The following is a 21,732-nucleotide window of genomic DNA, read 5'->3' on the forward strand; positions in this document are numbered from 1 at the left end:
AGTCACAAAAGCACCATTTGTGTACACAGGAGCAGAGATTACAGGGAATGCAAGGTAGAGCTGTAGGGCTCAACTCCATCCGACCCATTATAAAACTCATAGGTACAAGTACTGCTTAGATATTTATTAAGTTTACACCGATCAGTTACAGGAAAGTAGCATTGCTGGTATTATCTCTTAAACCCATAGGAAAACAACTTAAAGATGCTGTCCTGTGGAGACTGCCCCTGCAGAAGGGACAGTCTTCCTTGCCTGCATCACTTCTCTTGTTCTAGTGCCTGTGAGATGTGGAGGTGAGTTACACCAGCTCCAGCTATTGTCTCTCTTCCCAATGCAAAGAAAAGTTGACCATAAATGTGTAGAGATAATAGAACACAACAGATACTGATTAGACACTAAGTAGTTACTCCTGTTCCATGGCTTAAAATGACTATTACAAATAGAAAACAATAGTACTGTGAACAGTTAACAGCATACTTGAATCTTTCTTACTTTGTTGCTTTCTCTGCCCTCACCAATAATTTTCCAATGTGCACGTAAAGCATTAACAGCAAGATGTGTTACCGCTTTCAGGCATCTTGTCTTAGTTTCTTTGCACTCTATTAACAAGCTGTACTGTCTTTCCCTCCAGTGTAGTTAATTGTGACCCAGTGTGAAGTCAAGCTGCTTTCAAAGAATGTTTTGCAGGTGTTTCCTCTATCCTCCTGTAGCAGTTGGAAGTACTCTTTACCTCTCCTCTCTCCCCCTTCTTTCTGGTTTACAGCTGCATACAGTTTTGTGAAGTATACTCTTTGGTACTAGCTTCTCATGCGCACACACTTAAGTGCCTCAGGGAAGCACTGGTATAACATGGAGCCTATTGCTTTGAAATCAAGCATCCATGTATTGACAGAAACTTTTTAAATAGGGACACAACCAATGACTTTACCAGTGGTGTTAGAAAACCTGACTCGAGGAGTCTCAAACACATGCTTCCTTGCTCAGATCAGTCACAGGGTCAAAGGGAGAGGGCACATCAACTTTTTAAAGGCTGTGCAAATGCAGGCAGACCACTGGTGCAAATGGGGCTGAAGATAACAGAAGACACCTGTCAGTCTCACACTGTAAGTTAGTGCCAGCTCCCTGGCATGAATTCTGTCAGAAGAAAGGTAAGATGTGAATTGGTGCAACTAAGTGATATTGTGCTCCATGTTGATATGACAGTTCAGTTACAGCTCAGAAGTGTGCAGTACTGTAAGTGCGTGTGCATATGATTTATTGCAACTGTTGGCCTTGACTGGTACATTACACCTATAGTTCATTTTATTCAACAAAATCCACACCACTTAACTCATTAGCTCAAATCAAACCACAAGCAGTGCAGAATATGACCACCCAAAGAAAAAGCAGGGAGGGGTCCAGAAGAGGCATGTTTATGGCCCGAAGTGCTTAGTACAGATCAACTCACATCCCAGAACCAAGCAGATACAGGCCCTTATCCCAGTACAAGAGACCCAGTTTCTTGCTAGGGAATAAAAGTTGTCTACAGACTCCAGCTATCAGTTGTTCTTCCAATTCAAGAGCAGCCAGTGTCAAAACATTCAGGTAGTTACCAAGAACCCTAGGGTGGAGTGTTTATTCTAGATGATCAGGTTACAAAGAATGTGTAGCCCATGGTTGGCAAAAAAAAAAAAAAAAAAAGTAAAAATTAGCAGCCTCACTCACCCACATTAAAACAGAGTTGAACAACTGAGAAGCCAGGAGGTTCCTTCTACCACTCGTGCCAGTATGCATTTTGAAATACACAAATTTATCACTTCAAAACCAAGTAGCCAAGTTCTGCTTTACACTCACCTCAGCTTTAAATCTTTCCAAGCCAGGAGAACAGGAGGAATTCTTGCTCTTTAGAAAAAGAACAGATACAGCAGCTAGCACTCTAAAGCCAGGAAGCTCTTTTGCCCGTTTCCAGCGCAGCGGAAACCAGTTTCTCAAGAGAGCAGTTTGACAGCTTTACTGAAACAGCACTACTGTCACAGTCAGATGGACTTCTGCCCATGAATACTTCTAGGGAAATAAAGACTCTCTGCCTCTTCACTTAGGTAATATTGCAGTATTCTGGCAGTGCCACACAGCTGTAAAGATTTTCATACTGCTTATTAGGCCAAAAGAACTGACTTGGCACACACTAGAAGCCTTGGCCGATTTGTCTCTGGGTTGTTTCTTTCAAAACTTTGTTTCAGTATAAACTGATTAAACAGTTGAAATCAAAAGCTCTTACTTCAACATATACTGTAATGGTTTCCTCCTGAACCCCCTAGAAGCCCTGGAAACACAAGTTTAGTCTGTTCAAATTTAAATACTTAAACTATAGCAGCAAAACAAAGCAAAATGAAAAGAAAACGAGGAGAGGAAACTTCTCTTGAATAGCAGAATCACTTTGTGTGAACAACAGAGGTGCTGAACAATAGCTTCTGCTTCTGTTTCTTTCTTTTCTTGCCTCCCTTTTCCTCTGTGAAGAATTAAAATCATACCGTCATTCTTCTCATGGAACAGGAACATCACATAGAAATGATAAATTGTCTTTCCTAGCCTAAATGACTTCCACAGGTCTGTGACACTTCCTATCAACTCACTGAACACCAACTAGTTTAATTTTAACAATAAAATTACTGCAGACATCTAAAGCACACCTATAAACATGCCTAACTGATTCTAAAGTTGCTGTTGCAACAGCAGATCCTAAGGGTGCAGCTATGCAGCAATTTGCCAAGTATCGCTTTCATCCATGTCCAGAAAACTACCAACTGGAGCTGATACTCAATTTCATTGAAACTCCCAGGCCCAATCTCTCTCCATCACTCAGCACAGTCTCCAAACAGAAGCCAAAGCTGAACATCAGAACTGAGCATTATAAATTAATTTTATCAGCCATCACCAGGCTTGGAGGTTTAAGTTCATCTCAATTTGTTTCAGACTCCCTAATTTGAAATTTCAGCTAGCAGCTACCTTGATGTTTTGATCAAACTTCATTGGTAGTTCAGCAGCTCACGTATTTTTAGTTTAAAAGTGCATAACTTGAACTTCCTTGAGACGAAGCTTAAATTAAGCTCCAGTAGAGACACAGCAAACATGATAGTCAAAAGCCATCTTTGTCCTAACAGGATTCTTTGCTAGCTGGAGATCTTAGCTCTCACTAAGTGAGCCGCTTTAAGCTAACAGAAGCCCTAGTCAAGCTGTTCAGAAACCACAACCTGACAATATTCAGAACTGTTCTGTGGCCAATTTTTGGTCCCCAAAATTGCTGCTCTCGCTTCTCCCAGAGGAAGAAGGGGAAATATTCAATTTTTTCCCTTCAGAAATTTTTCATGCCTTCCCCCCTGCCTTTTACCTGATAAATGATCAGCTGTGGACGGTTTGTCCAGTTTCAGGAGGGCTGCCTCAATAGCTTGGCTGAAGGAATTCTGGAAGCTGGGCACAGGTATGCGGTCAGAGCTGTCACTTTCTCCATCACTATCCACTGGCACAGGGAGTGCCAGAGTGTTCTCATCTGAAAGAAGGAAAGGGCTTTGAGAGGCAGAAGGCTGTAGAAAACTTTCACAGTGCAAATGCCCCTCCACGCTCCAGATGTTTCTTGTGAAGTTACAAGATTTCTTAGATTTAGATGCATGGTAAAGAACCTGAAGTAGTAATACCAAATTTTCTTACCTCTTGTCTTTGGGGCAGGTTTGGGCCATGTTTCTGGTTTTGCCTTTCCGACTCTCAACATCTGTCAAAAAAGTTGTAAGATATGATTAAATCCCATGTATTAGAACAATCTTGTATATCCCCTAAGTGGCAAGAAAATCTAGGAACCCCTTCAAGCACTCAAACCCCATGTTGTCTCCCTAAGATTTATCCCCCATTGTTTTTGTGGGGGAAGCTATTGCGTTCTCAGACTAATCCCCAACTAAGATACAAGTAATTCTGACAAGATTTACTCTGCTACGTGGCTTACCTGGGCAAAAGAAGGGAAGGGAGACTCTTCTTCTAAACTCCCACAGAGGAATGGGCTGACCTGGCTGGCAGCAGGTGACAGTGGAGTTGGAATAGACTCTACAGAGAAAGCAGCAGATAATTAAAGCCAGTTTTATTTGGCAAATGCACTCATTATGCTGCTTATCAGGATGAAACAGAAATAAAGTTTTATTATCTTATGTAATTAATGATTTTTATCTCATCAGTTCCATCCATTAGTCACACAGTGAGACCTCTCAAATTTCCTTAATCTTTTTATTGAAAGGAGATTTAAGTTTGTTGCTGCTGCTCTGAGGTTTTTGTTTGCTTATTTTGGGGTGTTGTATGGGTTTTGTTTTTTGGTTGGTGTTTTTTTGTGGTTTGGGTTTGTTTCTTTTTTAAGAAAAAACATTTAAGAACAGTTTCTACTTAATATTTTTTATGAACTGCAAGATAAAACATCTGGTAAAGCATTACTGGACAACAACCTGAGTGCTCATTAACTACGTTTTATTTTAGTATAACACGGTGGGGGAAGATGGAGAGTAGAAAGAAAAAATGCCAGTAGTGTTTTCCTGGCATATACACTTTTCTTCCCTTTTGGGGTATTTTTTTTCCTTTCTTTTCTTCTGCCTCAGCAAAGCTTTAAAAGATGGGGTAACTACAGTGCAGATCTCATATTGTCACTGAAGTAGAGGTAGTAAAAAGCAGAGAAAGGACCAGAAAGTTTCTTAGCCATGTCAGCCTTTTGTGTATGATCTCATAGGCAATCTAGGAAAGAAGCAGTCTTTGATCAGTATCAAGAAAGTTTAGCATGATGACCTGAGCAGTAGATCCCAAAAGAATGTTCAAAAGCTAGATGTGATGTGTTTTTCCAGATGCTTACCTGTCTGAAACACAGGGCTTCTGCCAAGAGGAGACAGACAGAAGCTCTGATGATCAATGCTGGTAGTTTCTCCGGGGCAAGAGGTAAAAGCAGGGAACTGCTGCAGATTCTCTAAAGCAATATGGACCTCTGGATCTAGAAAGAGGTTTTAAATTAAAGCACTACACAATGTGGGGGAGGACTGTCAATATGCAAGCTGTTTCAGGAGTCTAGGAGGTGCCAACTCAATTTTCTTCCCACCCTCTATTTTAGAGACCAGTACAAACCCTGCTGCTGGATGGAAGCAGTTCCTAGGCATTTTTTTTCCTTCTTCTCTTTTCACTCTATATCGTGATTACTATAAAAACAGAAACTAAGAATCCTGAAAGCTATATACAACATGGAGATAGCTACACCCTTGAATGCCCTCTGTCTCTCCCATAATGTGCAAGTATAGAGCAACTGCATAACAACATTTAACATCCTGACTAAAACAGCTTGTATTTTTCACTCTACAGACATTGTTTCTAATACATTGTAATCTTGTTCTAAGTACACACGACAAACTAAAGACCTTACGAGTTCACCCTATAGCTCAAGAAATCAGCTCAGCAACTAAAGATGACTGGAAATTCACCAGTTATGCTCAATCATGACTTACATTTGCCTTGTTTCTTGTTTTCTTCTATTTCAATTCTGCGTTCACGTCGTCGTTCATCACGAGCTTTCTTCTGCCGAAGACGTTTCCTCTTTTCAATGTCATCTAGGAACAATGCACAGCATTGGATATCAAAAACCCCACACCAATACTTTGGCAATGTTTTCTCCAGCTTTGAGAACAACATATTCAGTTATAACACATTAGTAACAAAATATGCTTACAAACAAAATATGCTCTTCCAAGCAGTCAGGCTTTTTTTATTCTTTGTATAATTGTTGTCTGTAAAGCAGCTAATTGGGGTTGTTCTGTCAAGTAGTCATCAGACAGTTGGTGCAAGAGGAGTAAAGCTGCTATGTATGTTCTTTTTTTCTGCCATTAAGGGATAAGAACAACTTCCCCTTCACCCTCACGGATACATGACAGAGCCTACTAGAAAGGTAGTACCAACCTGAAAACAACTCTAAAGTCTCCTTAGAAATGATGGGTGGCTTCAGAGCCAGTTCACAAATGCTGAACTCACAGGTGAGGGGCAAGTGACAAAGGTAGCGATGACGCTGTCTTATATCCTGATTAAAAAAAAAAAAAAGAGTAGATGTATCATCACAACAAGGTCTAGAGGCTGCCATAGTGAGGAACAGCTTATGGAGATAGAATGCCCACCATTGATCAAATCAAATGGAAAAAAAAATAGCAGCAGTGACACAATAATCACTTCATAAACTACAAACACGTGAAGGATGCCCTGGGTCAGAACCAAAAGCTCCATGATTTCCACCAACTACATCATAAACAGATTTGGATGCAGTTACTCCAGCTCGGTTACCAATTTTCTTGTTATTCCTCCCTTTTCACTCACATCACCAGAATAAAATTCTACAATACCAGTCTTCCAATGTGTTTATTTTTGCACTGGACCAAATTTGCCTTTAACAAATTATTTGGACCAACAACCACCACTTAGCTAGACTGAAACAAGCTGAATTTTGTACTTTTCTTCTCAGAGATGGAAAACTTGAAGACAATTCCCTACTACCTCTGCATCCATTCTTACTTGAGCACATCCTTTCTTAAAGACTAATTAAGAATTATGTGTAGTTGTTACTGCACGTGCCATTAAGGTGTCTTTATTTGAGATAAAGGAATTCAAGACCCATCCCCTCTTCCAGAACTTCAGTGCCTTAAGGACTTTCACTCTATCTCAAGCACTGATGTTTCTTTCCATCCTCTTTATTTTCACAACGTCCTACCTCTACCCTTGATGCTCAGAAACAACTGTTTGTCCATGATAGAGGCAGACCACTTCCTTCAAGTTGAGAAAGATGATAGATCTTGTTCAAGATGAATATGATAGATGAAGATCAAGTTCAAGCTACTGTCTTATATGAAAAAAGAATTTACTTTAAGACAGCTTTAACAACAAACCAATCCTAACTTGCAATTCTCTCACTCCTAGAACTTCCTACCTTCTAGGAAAAAAAAAATTAAGCTAGACCACAGCCTACTAATCAAAAGCAACTTAAGATACTGCAACTTACACAGATGCCCTTCACAGATTAGCATGCCTACCCATTCATGGTTATTATTTCTCATTACTGAAGAGAAACAAGTCTCACCTGTCAGCCACCATGATCAATCTGCTAAAAACAAGGGCCCTTAATTAATAAGAAGATAAAATAACTACCTCTGTCATTGAGTAGCCAGTTAGCTCCACTACAGCTGCAGTTATCTTCTCTGGACTCTTCTCCAAGCTGCCATATTCACGAACAAGACATCGAACATTCACAGGGTGAAGATACATACACTGTCCATCCTCCGCTGTAAGATAAGATACCATCGCTTGTTCTTTTCCTGTTAATTTTCAATAGCTTTTTCCCCTCCTCAGTACATTCTCCAGTAATAAAATTAGAGCTCCTTTCTGAGTTTCTGTGGGAGCTTTATTTCACAGGGGTTAGCTGCATCTAATGAAGTGACAAACATCTTCCTCAAGAAGGATCCCAAATGAGGCACCTCTGCCCCCATGATTCCAGGATTTCATTGCACTGACCTTGATAGAAATAGTAGAAAGGACAGTTGCCAAGATGTCCACTGCTATTTGTATCTTTAGATTCTTGATAGCTTGTTTCAGCTGGATTTGGTTCTTCTGTAGTGTTTGTATCAGGTGCCCCTACAGTGTCCACCTCAGGTACTTCCTCTTCATCCAGCACTGCCTCTTCAGCTTCCACAGGAGGCAAAAAGGAACTTGCCAGATCAGAGCAAGGCTCCACAAGCTCCTCATCAAATGCAGAGAGATATTCCACACCACACTATCACAGTGGAGAGCATACAGTTAGTACCACATCACCTCCTTCAAAAGATTATAATCTCTGCAAAAATCTTTGGCACCAGTTCACTATACAGTGCAGTGTAAAGTGGCAGAATTAAGTACTAACAAGATCTGCCAGAGTGGAGTTGTCACCCACCTTTTTCTCTTGGGAAACTGTAGGCTCCACAGCCTTGGAGCTTTCTAGGACCAATTCTTCCACAGCTGCACTGATTCCAGCAATGCCATTGTTTTTATCCTGGTCAGCAGAGAGTGCTGTTTCTCGTTCCTACAGGTCATCCAAAAAAACCAAGTTGCAATTTCCTATTTAAGCCAGCAGACTACCACCATAGATATTTTTAGCCTTGTCCTGTATTTCAGGTTTTCACAGATCTATAATTCATCTGTGACAAAGAGTGACCCTTGAAGAGAGGTCTGCTCCTTCTTGTTACTGGAAAGCGCACCCATTGTAGAACACCTAAAGGCTTTGAAAAGGAATATTCTACAGGTTTGCTCATGTCTCCCTGATAAAAGTTATCCCAGAAATTGTTGGACCTGAAAGGGAAACACATCTTCTTTTGAAAGCAGAACTCTGTTACATTTATGGAAGGAATACCATTCAGTAAAAAGCATCCTGTTCTGTTATCTTGAACATCATGCCAGATACCTAGGGTCCAAAGGCTATAGTCTTCTCCAAGATTTATAATGCTACTCTAGCAGCAAAACCACCTTACTAGTATGTACGTCACGGAGACCAGAATAATCACAAATAACCACTTATGCAGCAGAACATAGATGCTCAGCACTCAGTATACTGTTAAAAATAAAGTTACTAAAAGCCTCCAAAGAGGTTCTCACCTTCAGTTCCTGGATAGCCGCCTCAATAAAGCAAGCCTCTGGGGTGTGTTTTTCTTCCTCATACTGTTTTAGTAATGCTGCTTTCTCCTCCAGAATCACCAGCTGCAAGACCTGCTCCCTGGATGCCAGAAGCAGCTTTGAATACTGACTGTGCTGGTCATCTGAACAGAAGGAGCACCAAATCATTAATATCTGCATGTAGAAGCACCAGTTTGAACTGCTGTTTCTTCTGAAGTTTTGTTACTTCTCAATTTTGTGAGTTAATCCACTCCAGAGCAGACAATATTTAGCAAGGGTTTGATACGGACTCCACATATTACCATTGTATCATTGATGACACAAGCTGGTGCCACATACCTGCTCTGCTACACACATCCCCCCCACGCAGCAGTTTATCTGCCACTTTCAACCTGCCACTTCACTGCTCAGCTGCTACACATAAAAAAAAAAAATTAAGTCTAAACTTCTTTGCTGTGGAAGTATTGCCTTTGAGAAGCCTTGGGTGGTCAAAACTTCCTGAAACAATGCAGTCTGCAGCTGCTGTTTCTTCTCTATACATTCAAAAATACTGCAACTGGAAAGTTCCGCAAGCGACCTCTGTTTTGGCTCAAACCAGTTTATAAACCCATACGTATTCAAAATCTGTACAAAACATTATTATGAGGTTTTTTTTACAAAAAGCACAGCAGAAACAGTAAACTAAAGAATTGCAAATTTAGCAAAAGGTAGTCGTCTTTGTTACTAGAGAGGTTATCTTAGCTATGAAGTCTACAGCAGCCATAGCATCACATACTAGTACAGTCAACATATTCACTGCTCCCCAAGGGTGCAACTTTGTCTACAGAACACCAAGTTAATGCTTAATTTCCTGGGTTTAGAATGATCTCAAATCCCGTATTTGTTCTTTTGTTTGTTTTATGGAAGGATTTAAAGTCCTTTACTTTCAAATACTGAGGAACATGTAAGCACACACCCTGCCTGCTGGATACCCATCATGTGCTGGGAGACTTGACTTTTTACAGCGAGCTTAAAAGCAAGCAGCCTTTCACAAATGTGACTGCAAAATGAAGTGAGCCAAGACAGCCCACAAAACAGCCATGTTAAGTAAAACTATTTCTTTAGTCACAAAATTTTCGTGATACTAACAGATAAGATGATGATGTGTTAGTCACATTACTCGACTGGAGAAAACTGAAGAAGTCAGGCAACAGATGTTTGGAATCCGTTTGCAATAATTTTGATTATTTTCCCATATCATTCACAGATCTTAGCTGATAAGTGAAGAAGATTAAAACCTTATTGAAGATTACATCCTTGAAATAGTTTAGACACAAAGACATTTATTTTTGCTAAGCTGTATAACGAGGAGCCAGGATGGGGAAAAAAAAAGTTAAGGACACTGAAGAGCCAAGAAAAGCAGCAAGAGTCACACCAATGACTGTACGATACAAAACACATGTCAAGCTAATGACTGAGAAGGCAGGAGTCTGCAGCGCAACTTGAATGGAAAGAGCACACAACTTAGAAGCTTACAAAAAATAAAGTGTGGGTAGAAAGCTTATTATTAAGATGTGGTCATTAAGGTTTTCAGCTGCCAAAACCCATGTGTTGTAGTCTGGTCTGTTTTAAGGTGACAGCATGGCATTGCTATGGTAAATCCTCTCTACACAAGTCCTAGTCAGTTAGGAGCAGGATGCCAATCGCCAGTACTCAGATACACTCACCTCCGATGTAAACAGGCTGCACCACATTCATCCACTGAGATTTGGGCAGTGCTATCAGAACACCTTTCTCTCTTCTCATAAGTTGCATCGTAATGATATCACCAATTGCATATTGACGTGTTTCCATAGCAACAACACTGCAATGTAAGGAGGAGGTTAGTATGGTAAAAATAATATTTGAAAGAGATGCATCATTTAATAAATATCAAGTCTCACCTCTTGAGATCCTTCTTGTGAACAGAGCTATAACAAATAGGACATTTACTCCAGGTCTTTTCACTCAAGGAGAGATAGTGAAGGATACATGCCCAACAAAAGATATGCCCACAACGGGTGATCTTTGCTGCGGTTGGTGGGTACAGACATATTGGGCAGGAGGGCACTTCATGGCTACAGATTCGCTGAAATAGCACACGAGAAGAACAGTACAAGTTTTAGACTTGGGAAGCAGTTCCTGTGCTACAGAATAATATCTACTCTAACATATGAATCTTCCAGCTCTTTAGGCTCTGCTTATTTACAAAGAAATTAAGTACACTGTGAACTAACACCTTCAGACTGCACATGGAATAACCTTCAAAGCCACCCATCTGGTATTTCTACTCTAGTGACATAAAAAAGTGACTCTTCTCATGTTTCCCCTCATGTATTCATCATCTCTAAGAGTTAGCAGCATCTTCATCATCCGAATTCAGACACTGAGAAGACAGCAAATGAGCCCTGTCACCCCACTTACACAAGCAGACTTGTGCAGTCCTGTTTCACTGAGAGACTGAACTTACCTATTTCCATGAACATTCTAGTTTAGTCAGACACTTTGTTAGCATCTGTATGTTGCATACAGACATAACTGCCAAGCGAGCACCTAGATTTTTCAGTGCTCTCATAGCGTCAGGTAACAGTAAGCCTACCTCCTCTCCAGCTACACCATACACCATGACTAGCCTTAGCAGATAACAAGTTTCTACTTGAGGCAACCCAAAGTTCTGACCACAGTTCTCAAGAGATTTTCCATTTTGTTGCTAGGCAAGATGGGCCACCTATGCACAGAATAATTCTTCAAAATTCTACACTCTAGTCCTCTTCCATGGACTCATGCCCAAGTTTTCTGTTAATATCTTGATCACAAGGACTCTGTCTACAGAATGTCAGATACTATTTTTGATGAGCTCCCATCTGCGAAAGCAAGAAGAAGCTGCTAATTTTCCTAATAGATTTTAGCACTTCTCTTTTCCTGTCATGAAAGTATTTCATAATATATTCCATGACAGATCTTTCCCAGTATTGTGGGAGTGACAGAAGAGGACTCAACTCAAAAACAGCTGAGTTTTACGTAACATCACAGAGATAAAGAGGCAGTTAAAGACAGGTTGAGCTTCTTAAGAAGGAGGAAAAAAAAAAAATCTAGCCCATCACAACTGACCACTTGCTCCACAAAGTCCCAGTTGACCAAGGTATCTGGATCAGCAAAGTGGACTGTGTAGTCCTGTTCTTCAGAGACAACAAACTGGCAGCTGGGGAAAGGCAAAGAGACAGATGATCCACTCAGTTGTTTCTAAAAATTCTTTGAGCACTAACCTACAGGATTCTCTGAGCTTCTTCTTTGTCCAGCAGAAAACTGCTGGAGGTAGTCAGTAACTTATACTGACAAAACCCAAAAGAGTTCAATTCACAACCAAATTTCCAGAATATAGGTGTATCTCACTTCAGTTAGACACGGTATCACATACTAACTACAGAATGAGCCAGGCAGAGTGTTTTTCCAGAAACATGTAAGAAACAGCCAGCTCCTTCAGGGATCTATTAAAAAACAGGGAATCCACAAGTGGAAAAAATATGCTCACAAAAACCAGCACTATTGGGGTTCCTGCAAATAGACTTCACTACAATAAGCCACAGAACAATAGGGAAAAATCAGAAGCATCCATGCTGAAAATAGTTTTTATTATCTTTAACATGATCAGATACAGGAAGTCCTGAACATGCTTCAAATTCCAGTGAAAGTGACCATTATTTCCAGTCAAAAGCAATTCTGCTGCTGGATTACTACACTGATCATCATTTGGGTTATACTACACACCTAGGGGCCTGTGAAATAATCAGCAGTTTAAGAATTAAGACCCATACGAGTAATTGCTTCTGGGACTTATAAATTCAGATTAGCTTTGATCCAAGCAACTGCTACCCCTACCACCTCAACATATTATTTTTTGGAAAAAACGATCATCTTCTGTAAGGGAGCTACGTAGGTCTTCTCAAGTGGAATGTCATATGCCACAAGCGATGCTGGAAAATTAGAGCAGAAGACTAATTGGTTTGTATTTAAAGGACTCACACCATCAGATACCTTGTAAATAGGTAAAGATGACAACTTGGTATATTTTTATCCCTTTCAAGTGTAGTCGTTACCACTAAAAATACTACAGAGAGGTAACTTTACCCTAGAAAAGTCTACACAAGTAGTCAAGGTCAAACAGTTTCCTGGCTGATCGTCCCCTACAACTCAGTGTCTCTCTCTGTAGAAGTCTAAGAGCCCTGCTGGTCTTCCACTCACTTGGCCTGCAGGAAGAGCTCCTTGTTGAAAGGCTTATGTCCCCACTTGTTCCTTTTCCCCCAGTTGCCATGTCCATTCCCATCAAAATGGCCTGTTTGGCCACGGGGTTCAAAAGTGAAGTTCAGTAAGTGGTTCAGATTAATCTTCTTGGGACCAGAGAATTGGGCAGGGCTGAACTCTGCCCGCTGAGCCTCTGCTACCTAAGAGACAACGGCATTTGTTAGAACTTGCTAGAATTTACTGCAAAAGCATCAGTACAAGTTGATACCCAGGCCCCACCAGTGATTACGTACAGAATATGCAGCATCCACTCACTCACCTTCTCCTACGCCAGTTCTGCAAATCAAGTAGTGCAGCGTTAGAAGTGCATGAGAACCTGAAAGTTAGAACTCAGCAGTCTTACCCCGCACTGATCAAAAGGAGGAGAGCACAAAAACAACCCACATAAGGACAAGTAAAAGCTGGCAAAACCTAGTAGTTAAGGTTAATAACAGAAGACAGTTGTTTGAAACCTGACAGTATTTTTTTAGACAGCCAGTAATACAAGTCTGATTACTATTTGCACAGGTTGTACTTGTTTTGGTTAGTTTTCATATAACGAAGCAAAGAATGAGAATTCAACAGAGACAGCAGGTAAGATTTGACAGAGTCAGCAATTTAGGTGAGCAGTGTTGCTCATCCACTAAAACTGAAAAATGAGTCTGTATCAATGAAAATCCACCGATAATCTACAGAATTTAGACCTATATCAGCATAAAAGCCTCAGTCTGGTTTTACTCCCTCTTGATGTCACCAAGGCTAATAACACATTTACCAATACCACTATCACACACAGATTTGTACACTGAAGCGGTTAGACACAATCACCTCAGACTTAAAAGCTAGAAATTGTATCACTAGATATTTCATGAAGGACCTCTGTTTCATGACATATGTATGTGGCCTGTCTAGGTACCCATTCCTCAGATGGTATTTTTTAATGCAAGTCTCTCAGAGCAGAGAGCACTCTTCTTCTGTTGTTGCAAAGTTGTTCTGCTCACACTCACTCTGGCATCTCAACGATGTTAGCACCTCTTATCGCTCTTTCCCTTCCCAGCCCAGGAGCTGAATACAGAAGACCTATCTAGGCAGGTCAGTGGTCCTCTCGTCCCAAGAAAGAAGGCCTTGGAGGCATGGCATTACAATTCTCACCTCATCTCGTCTTCCACCATTACAAGAGCTAAAAAGTTTGCCACTTCCGCCGCTACCTCCCCTTTGAGGGGGCATCTTGTTAAAAGCTTTGCTTTTCTGTGAATTGGAGCGACGGGACTGACTGGAAAAGTTCTCATTTTTTGAATATGAAGTTTCTCTTTTACGATTATAACGCTGTTTGGATCCACTTGCATTCTTTCCATCTGAAAGAAAAAAAAAAACCAAGATTCAGATCAGCAGTCTTGGAGTTGTCCACCCATACTTCACCTCAGCCAGCTTTGCCTCAGAGACAGCACTGTGTTCACCTCGGCCACTGTCTCGGGCCCTGGTTAAAAGGCTGGTGTTTATCAGCACATCAAATCCCCCCAGCAACCCAAACCATTTGATTCCTATCACTGCCCAAAGAATTGGTCAAAGAGTATAAAAGAAGGATGTATTTGCTGTGCTTTATCTTTTCTTAGAATGGCTGAATTTTCTTTATCCAGATCTGGAATTTCTGTCACCAGACGTTAGCGTGTTACCTGGTACATTAAGTGATAAACACCAACATCACATCCTCATACCCCATTACAAAAATTGACAACAACTAGTTCATTTTTTCATTCCATTTTCTGAAAACACACAATTTATCATATATTGTTCCCTTATATAAATATACTGCTGCCTGCATTTGTCTCAAGGTTTCCCACTTTGCAAGACCCCATTACCTGTTTTCACTCAGTTCTGCCCCTATGCTTAAAAGACCCCAACAGTTCTAATCCTGTTCTAAAATACCCTTTTCTTTCACAAGGCAGACAAATGCTTATCGATCTTGAAGCACGAACCTAATATCTAAGTACTAAGTCCACCAACCTATGCAACAAGAACTGTTTGCCCGAAAGCAGAGTGCACCGCTGACCCTAACACAGGGTCACTTTCACACAGTGGTGAAAGTACAAAGCAAAATACTGCAGAAACAAAGCTCACGAGCAGAAAATATCAGTCAGGCTCTTGAAAGGGGTTTCCTGTGTCTAAACAGCTGCTTCATTAGACTGCTAGAACAGAAAATTAATACTATGAAGGTATTTCTAATAGTCTTAACACAAGATCGGAGTTGCCCCAAGGACACAACAGACTGCTTACCAGTCACTTAGCCTAGCATTTCCACCAACTGCCCAAAGTTTTATTTGTAGAAGTTATGTTGATAAGCTTGGAAGCAAAACCCCACAGGCCCAGCAAGACATCTATCCACACCAGCCAGCCCCAAAGTCACTCTGCATACTCAGTAAGCATTACACAAATGGTAACACCTCATACAGTATCTAGATCCATTTTATAAAAGTCTGTTAGTTTCCCTTTTTCCACTTTGTAGTCCTCCCCACCCCTTAATATAAATCTTACATGGCAGGCAAACACGCCGCTGTGATTCAAGATCGCATTAAACATATGGGTAGTTTTCTTTATCACTGCCTCCAGTCTTCCCCCTTCCCCAGCACCACTTCCAATCCACCTGAGCATTTAAAGCAGCTGGAATAGGATCATTCACACAACATCTCACTTTTTTTGTTATTTTTAGTTTTCTCTCCCACCAGCACCCCCAAAAAGAGGGAGGCAATGGACTGAAAGGTCTGTGTGTTGTTGTACGTCGCTGAGGATCTGACTACTTAAGTAATAAAAGCGGCTTGACTGGAGTTTGCGGTAGTCTGCTGTTTCTTGCCTGCTACTACAGCTACAGAAGTAAAAGGACACTATCATTACTTTCACATGATGTGATAGCTATTTTGCAGACAAACTTCGTCACCAGAACTGGTCATTTAGTCTGCTATTCAAAAGGCTAATCCTTTAATTCAGAATTAAACCAACTCCATTGGAACCACAGATGTGTAACTCAAACACATGCTTGCATAGCTTGCAGTGCTGTAATGCATGTCAGGCTAAAAAGACATGGGTTGAGTGTTATCAGGAAAAAAAACACACCAGAAGCGGCCAAGTACTGAGGGTGTGACCAGGTCTGGCTGAATGATTATTTAGATAGACCTTTTTTGAGAGTGTTTGTAGAGAAGAGGCTATAATCAACACCACTAAAAGTCTCTGGTCAAAAATTAAGCCATTTTCAAGAGGTTTGGACAACTATTTCAGTTGTTCAGGAGCAGAGCTTGCCACTTCAGAGCTCAACCACCCTCTTAAATCTGCAATTTCAGTGAACATGCTAGACAGGCACATGCCTATTGTGTCCATGGCGACTTTGCAGTTCCTCTGCAATCACCGACTGGGGAAAAGAAACAACTCAAGAGAAGTTCAGTCTAAAGTGTGTCTTTACAAGGCCCAGGAACAGCTTGTACCTGCAGCTGACAAAAGAATTTCCTACCACTTCATAGTTTTAATCAAGTTAGTCACCATCAAATTTGTCAAACAGCTGGTTTACACACATTCCTGTCATACTACAGGTCCTTTCAGACCAACTCCTAGAGCTTTGAGAGTCACTATAATGACTCTCACATTTTACAGGAAAGTCCTCTCCACCTGAGCCTTTTTTAAGGACCTTACATGACAGTCTAACTACGCTTCAAACCTGATTTTACTGATTGCAAGTTCTGCTGCTCCCCTTGCCCCCCCCAAATCTAAGCAATGCTCTTCACCGTTCCAGCATGCCATGTGTCAGGGAGCTCTCTGCTTTGTATCATCCCTCCTTGCATTCCCATGAAGAGCAGGGCAGGACAGGGCTATCTGCACTCATGCAGGGAGAACAGTGGAAGATTCTCACTGTGATCCTCTCTTGTTAGATGCCAGTTTTAAGTAGCATAGGTTTGGATTTGGGAGTTTCTTTTTTCCTTCTTTTCTTGGCAAATTAGGAATGAGCAACAGCAACAGTGCTGGTGAGGTACTTACTCTTCACTCAGGTCCTCAGTTAATCCTTTTGCCATTCTCACAAGATCTAACCTATAATAAATATATCTACACATCCACCTCCAAGAAAACACAGACTTATAAAAAATACTGTCTATATAATTCTATAAGACTAGCCTCAAAGCTGTTCTTGCCTTTTGGAGCAAGGCCTTACATCTGTGGTTTCTCCTGTTGGATGCCACATTCTGTTAGAGGACCTCTATCTCCAATGATCCAGAGAGGAGATCAAGTTCACAGGACTAATAGCAGCTCTAGGTGACCACTTCAGTCCTGGAGCTGCAGTACTGGTTTGCTACTGGGGCAAGGACTGCAGTTTCCTTCCATCTTTGTTTGCCTCTTCTTTTCAGCTGAGCCATGTTGAAGCCAACTGTATTGCATAAGGGGTTTGGGTGGTGGATCACCCTAGGCCCCAGGGTGATTTCATGAAAACACACTGAAGCTATTGCTGCTGCTAAGGCAAACATCCCAGTGAGCAAGAGGTGACTGAGCAGTCACACACCCCAGCTAAGCATGCTCACACCATAATAATAAGGCCCAGGAACATTTGCAAGAACTAATGTTGTCCATCAGGTCTCAAGGACTGCAGAGAAACCCAAAAAGGCTATTCTCCCTTAACTGCTTTATTCCATCCTAATGTGATGTGACTCCTGTTGGTGCACTAATGTAATCCAGAGAAACTTTTCTGTTGGAAACTTCTGAGTTTGATTTAGTTTCTAAGGCCAAGTTTGAAAGATAGCTGGAACCTAACTTCCGCAAGTACAAGAGCTTACAGTATCCTATTTAGCCCATTTCAAGCTGTGCTGCAAGACAAACAGAAGGAGAAACTACCATAAGGTTTCGCAAACATCCACTTCTTCATTTCTTCCACTGGACTTGATCACAGCGGGTAACTCTGAAAAGCATCTAAATGGCAAGAGCTTGACTAGACTCAAATCCAGTTACCACCAGTGCACAAGTCACTTATGCAACAAAAGGTCAGCATTTTGGGGAGGGTCTGTGGTCTATCAAGAACACTTTCCATTTCAAAGGAGACACAAGATTTTCAGAATACCTCCTATATGTTTCCTGAAACAGGAGAGGAACTGGGTGGACCACATCAGCTACACGTGGAATGATAAGGAACTCAAGAAAAAAAAAATCCCATATGGTGACATGCCAGCATCTTGCATGCAACAGCTAACCAAAACATAGCCGCAATTTAAGACAGCTGCATGCTGTATGTTTGTCCCGTGTTTTTTTGCCCTAATCTAAGGGATTCTTCTCATTTTAGTTCTCAGTACCCTCCAGTTCAGATATTCGCAAATATACATCTACTCCTACTAAAAGAGACTGTAATTTTGCCAGGCCTCTTCAATGCGCTCTAAAGGAAGCAACTCATTCCATATCCCTTTGCCCTCCATTGTAGTTAAGAAACAAGCACCTTAGAAGCAAAATTCTGTCAAGCCAAAATTTTCTTCTGTTTTATTAAAAAAAGAGGTCTTCAGAAAAGCATGGATTTTTTAAGTTTGCCTATTGCATTGGAGTAGAAGAGTATAGTACATCAGGATTTCTCTCCTCACAGCTCCTCTGCTACTAGTGACATTGTTTCAAGCCTGTAAAAGGTGGCATTCCACAATCACTTAACACTTTCATTTTGGGCTGGAATCACAGGCCTTTTATTTCCTTCCTCACTACAGATACTGTTTCTTCTACTTGAAGGCATACCAGCCACAGGACAGGCCATCTTAATGCCTTACTGAGGAATGTTTATAATCTGTGAACAACCCTCCATACAGCATCACACACTGCTAAAAAAGAAGCTGTAGTGATGAGGTATCTCTTGGCAAGACATGGACAGAAACCAGTTCTCCACAACAGGAAAACCTCACGTCTGCTAGCCTTTCACGCTGCCTCTCACGATACATGCAGAGAAGTTTATACACTTTGTTATTCCATCAGAAGCCAAAGATCTGGTTCTAAAACTCTTGTTGCATACCAAGCACGTGACATCCCCTGCTTCCATTGGTCCGTTCCTTAAAGGGGAAAAAAATTGAAATAAGAGACTGAAAAATAACAACAGTAGCTAGGGATAGTAAGACTCCCACATCAAATCCTGTTGCTGTTGCAAAAAACTTTGCAAATCAGTTAGGAGTTCTTCCAGAAATTACTGCCTAAAAAGTTCTTCCTAAAAAGATTTTCATGTGTTTGAATTTGAAGTTAAAACTTAACTATAATTGCACAGTTACACCACAACCTGGGCAGCTGTGAGTGAGCCACCTCCCATGTCACTCACTTCAGTCTATCCTGTGCAAGATCACTTAATACAGGTGAAAAACAGGTAATACTTGGTTACCTGGGATCTGAGTGCATTTAGAAGGTCCAAAAAGGAGTCAACACCTCCAAGATACTCGTTTTGTTAACCCTCTGGAATACACTGGTGCTTTCTGAGAGATCTGAAGTAATATAGTTGAAACAAACCACTGAGGAGGAAGGAAATTAGTATACCAATGGTATTGCAGAAACCTGTTGACACTCTTCACACGTACTTCCAGGACTAAAACCCCTAATTTTAATCACTACTGCCCCACTTCTAGGTTTTAGAAAAAAATGCAAGGTTGCCAGGAACACTCTGTTCCCAAACAGCTTTAGAGAACTGGAGGCGGCTTAGGTCTTACCTTGAAAAGATAGATGACAGGAACCATAATGGCTCCTCGTGAACTGCTATGTCAGCAAAACTAGCTGTTTGCAATGACAGATGTAACACTTCGCTTTAAATGCCAGGTGAGCAAACTGTATGTAACTAACTCTGAGCCCCTCCAAAGTAGGTTATTGAAATACAGCTGGTAAGGGGAATGCTGTGTATCGATGCAAGACCTCCTTAAGCAAGAGGTAAAAGCACACTCAACTGGAGTACAAAATAAAGTTAAGGGTTGTCTTAATAGGCACTGGCAAACGTATGTTCTTACTATAAACCCAGAGCTTTAGCTCTCAAGCTGATTACTCCAATGCTAACATAGATAAAGCATTAATCCTTAAAGGAAGAAGAGAGTAGGAACCGCAGCTCACTGAACAGGGAGCAAAGCCGGAAGAGGAAGGAAAAAGAAAGCAAAAACAAGCAGTGACCTGAACCGAAGCCTATTAAAACCCAGCTGAGAGCCAAACAGCCCGACAAGGAGAAGTTCAGCTTCACCACGAACCCAAACCCCGGCACAAGGGGCCACCGGCCCCCACTGCCTCACACCGCTCGCTCTCTCACGGTTACCCCCTCCCTCCCTCCCTCCAAGCTACCACCACTTCGGACCCACCAGCGAGACACAGAGACCGCCGACGGGGCCCGAAACCCCCGGGGCTCCCGGTCCGGGGCCAGACACCCCTCCCGCACCCGCACCGCCCGGCGACCTCCAGCCGCTCCTCCGCCCCGCGCCCGGCTACTTACCGCCTTTGGGCTTAGACTCCCCCGCGGCGGGCCCGGCCGAGGCGGATCGCGGCTGCTGCCCTTTGCTGCCGGCCGAGGAGCCGGGCGTACCGGAGCCGCAGGGGCTGCTCTTGTCCATGGCGGAGGACGAGGCGGGGGTCGCGCCGGGCGGGCTCTGCAGCATCGACGGGCGCCCCGGCGGGCGAGCGGCGGCCCTGAGCGGGGGGGCACGACGGGCGCTGGCGCAGCCGGCGGGGGCCCAGGCTCATGGCCCGCGGGGGCGACCGGCGGGGGCGGCGCAGCGCGGACTCGGCCTCCTTCATGGCGACATCTTCTCGCTGACTCCGCTCGAACCGGGGAGGGCCGCGGGAGGCCGGGCCGGGCTCTGCGGGGCTCCGGGCGACGAGGGAGGGAAGCTGCTCACGGAGCCCCGCGGGGCCCGGCGCTGCCTGCCGCCCGAGTGGTCGGCGCCACCCAGGCACCCACCGGCTCCTCGGCGCCGCCCCGGCCCCGGCCCCGGCTCGGCCGCCGCTGCCCCGTAATGGCGACGAGTCGCCCACAGCAGTGGCCGGGACCCGGATGGAGCCGTTCCCGGGCGGACCCGCGGGGCACGCCGGGACTCGTAGTCCTCGGCCGCCGCGGAGCACGCCGGGAGCTGTAGTCCTGGCGGCTCGGGCAGATCTTGTTTATTTTCCAAAGCGGTTCTGCAAGAGGTAGCAGCGGAAAAAGAAACAAAGAGGAAGAAAAGTCGTCAAAAAACAAATCGGGAGGAGGAGGGAGGTTGGGAACAGAAGGAACTGAAGGCTGTCAGTTCCCAAGCAGGCAGGAGTTGACAGTGCTAGGGGTTAAGCTGGTGAACACAGAGGCCTGAGAGGATATAAAAAAATCAAGCATTTCCACTGAACTGTAGCAAACAACTGTGAAAGTATAAAAATACAATGCCTAGTTTAAGTGAACTTTTAAACTTTTCCTTCAAACCAAAAGGGGAAAAAGCACAACGCAACAGTGATGCCTTGAACAAAGGCAGGAGAAGGAACATTTTACTGTATAGCTGTATTAACAAACTTTTCCTTGCTTGAAAACTTCAAAACTTTGGTATGTACTAAATAGATAAGAAAAACCTTGACCTTGCCAATGGTATGCGTTGGAGGCGCCAACAGACAGGAGGCCTCAGGCCTGATGTGCGTCAGCAGACAAGAAGCCTTGGGCCTTGATGATAAGCTTCGAGTTCTGCTGAGTTTTTGTAATTAAAAATTGCCAAGGCCAATTAACTAGGAGAAAGAGATGGCCCACACTGCGCGTGACCAAAGGGTGGACACTATGTAAAT

At 42.6% G+C, this 21,732-nt stretch overlaps 1 protein-coding gene across 2 annotated transcripts; it reads right to left on the reverse strand.

Annotated features, from left to right (window-relative positions):
* Positions 1–109: 109 nt before the first annotated feature.
* Positions 110–20,989, reverse strand: RNF10 (ring finger protein 10). 2 transcript variants are annotated; one of them, XM_069795232.1, is made up of 17 exons: positions 20,426–20,988; positions 14,125–14,327; positions 12,934–13,133; positions 11,803–11,893; positions 10,596–10,780; positions 10,380–10,516; positions 8,656–8,816; positions 7,958–8,086; positions 7,543–7,801; positions 7,180–7,313; positions 5,947–6,064; positions 5,499–5,600; positions 4,859–4,993; positions 3,974–4,071; positions 3,685–3,745; positions 3,368–3,526; positions 110–2,488 (listed from the first exon to the last, which is right to left on the reverse strand). In XM_069795232.1, the coding sequence occupies exons 1-17, from the start codon at positions 20,586–20,588 to the stop codon at positions 2,412–2,414; spliced, it is 2,412 nt and encodes an 803-aa protein (XP_069651333.1). In that variant the 5' UTR covers positions 20,589–20,988; the 3' UTR covers positions 110–2,411. The 2 variants fall into 2 exon arrangements, with proteins under 2 accessions (XP_069651333.1, XP_069651334.1); XM_069795233.1 differs by lacking the exons at positions 110–2,488; positions 3,368–3,526; positions 3,685–3,745; positions 3,974–4,071 and adding an exon at positions 4,230–4,743 and having other exon boundaries at positions 20,426–20,989.
* Between the last annotated feature and the right edge of the window lie 743 nt (positions 20,990–21,732).

The sequence above is a fragment of the Haliaeetus albicilla genome, chromosome 10 (genome assembly GCF_947461875.1).
Source record: "Haliaeetus albicilla chromosome 10, bHalAlb1.1, whole genome shotgun sequence".
Taxonomy (NCBI): Eukaryota; Metazoa; Chordata; class Aves; order Accipitriformes; family Accipitridae; genus Haliaeetus; species Haliaeetus albicilla.

What these genes read in the sequence shown, in the direction of transcription:
- RNF10 (XM_069795232.1), bottom strand. Translation starts at nt 20,588, where the DNA reads ATGCTGCAGAGCCCGCCCGGCGCGACCCCCGCCTCGTCCTCCGCCATG. An exon ending in CACAAGAAGGATCTCAAGAG is followed by an intron (nt 10,517 to 10,595) that starts GTGAGACTTGAT and finishes CTTACATTGCAG; the next exon opens with TGTTGTTGCTATGGAAACAC. An exon ending in CGGCTATCCAGGAACTGAAG is followed by an intron (nt 8,087 to 8,655) that starts GTGAGAACCTCT and finishes GATGACCTGTAG; the next exon opens with GAACGAGAAACAGCACTCTC.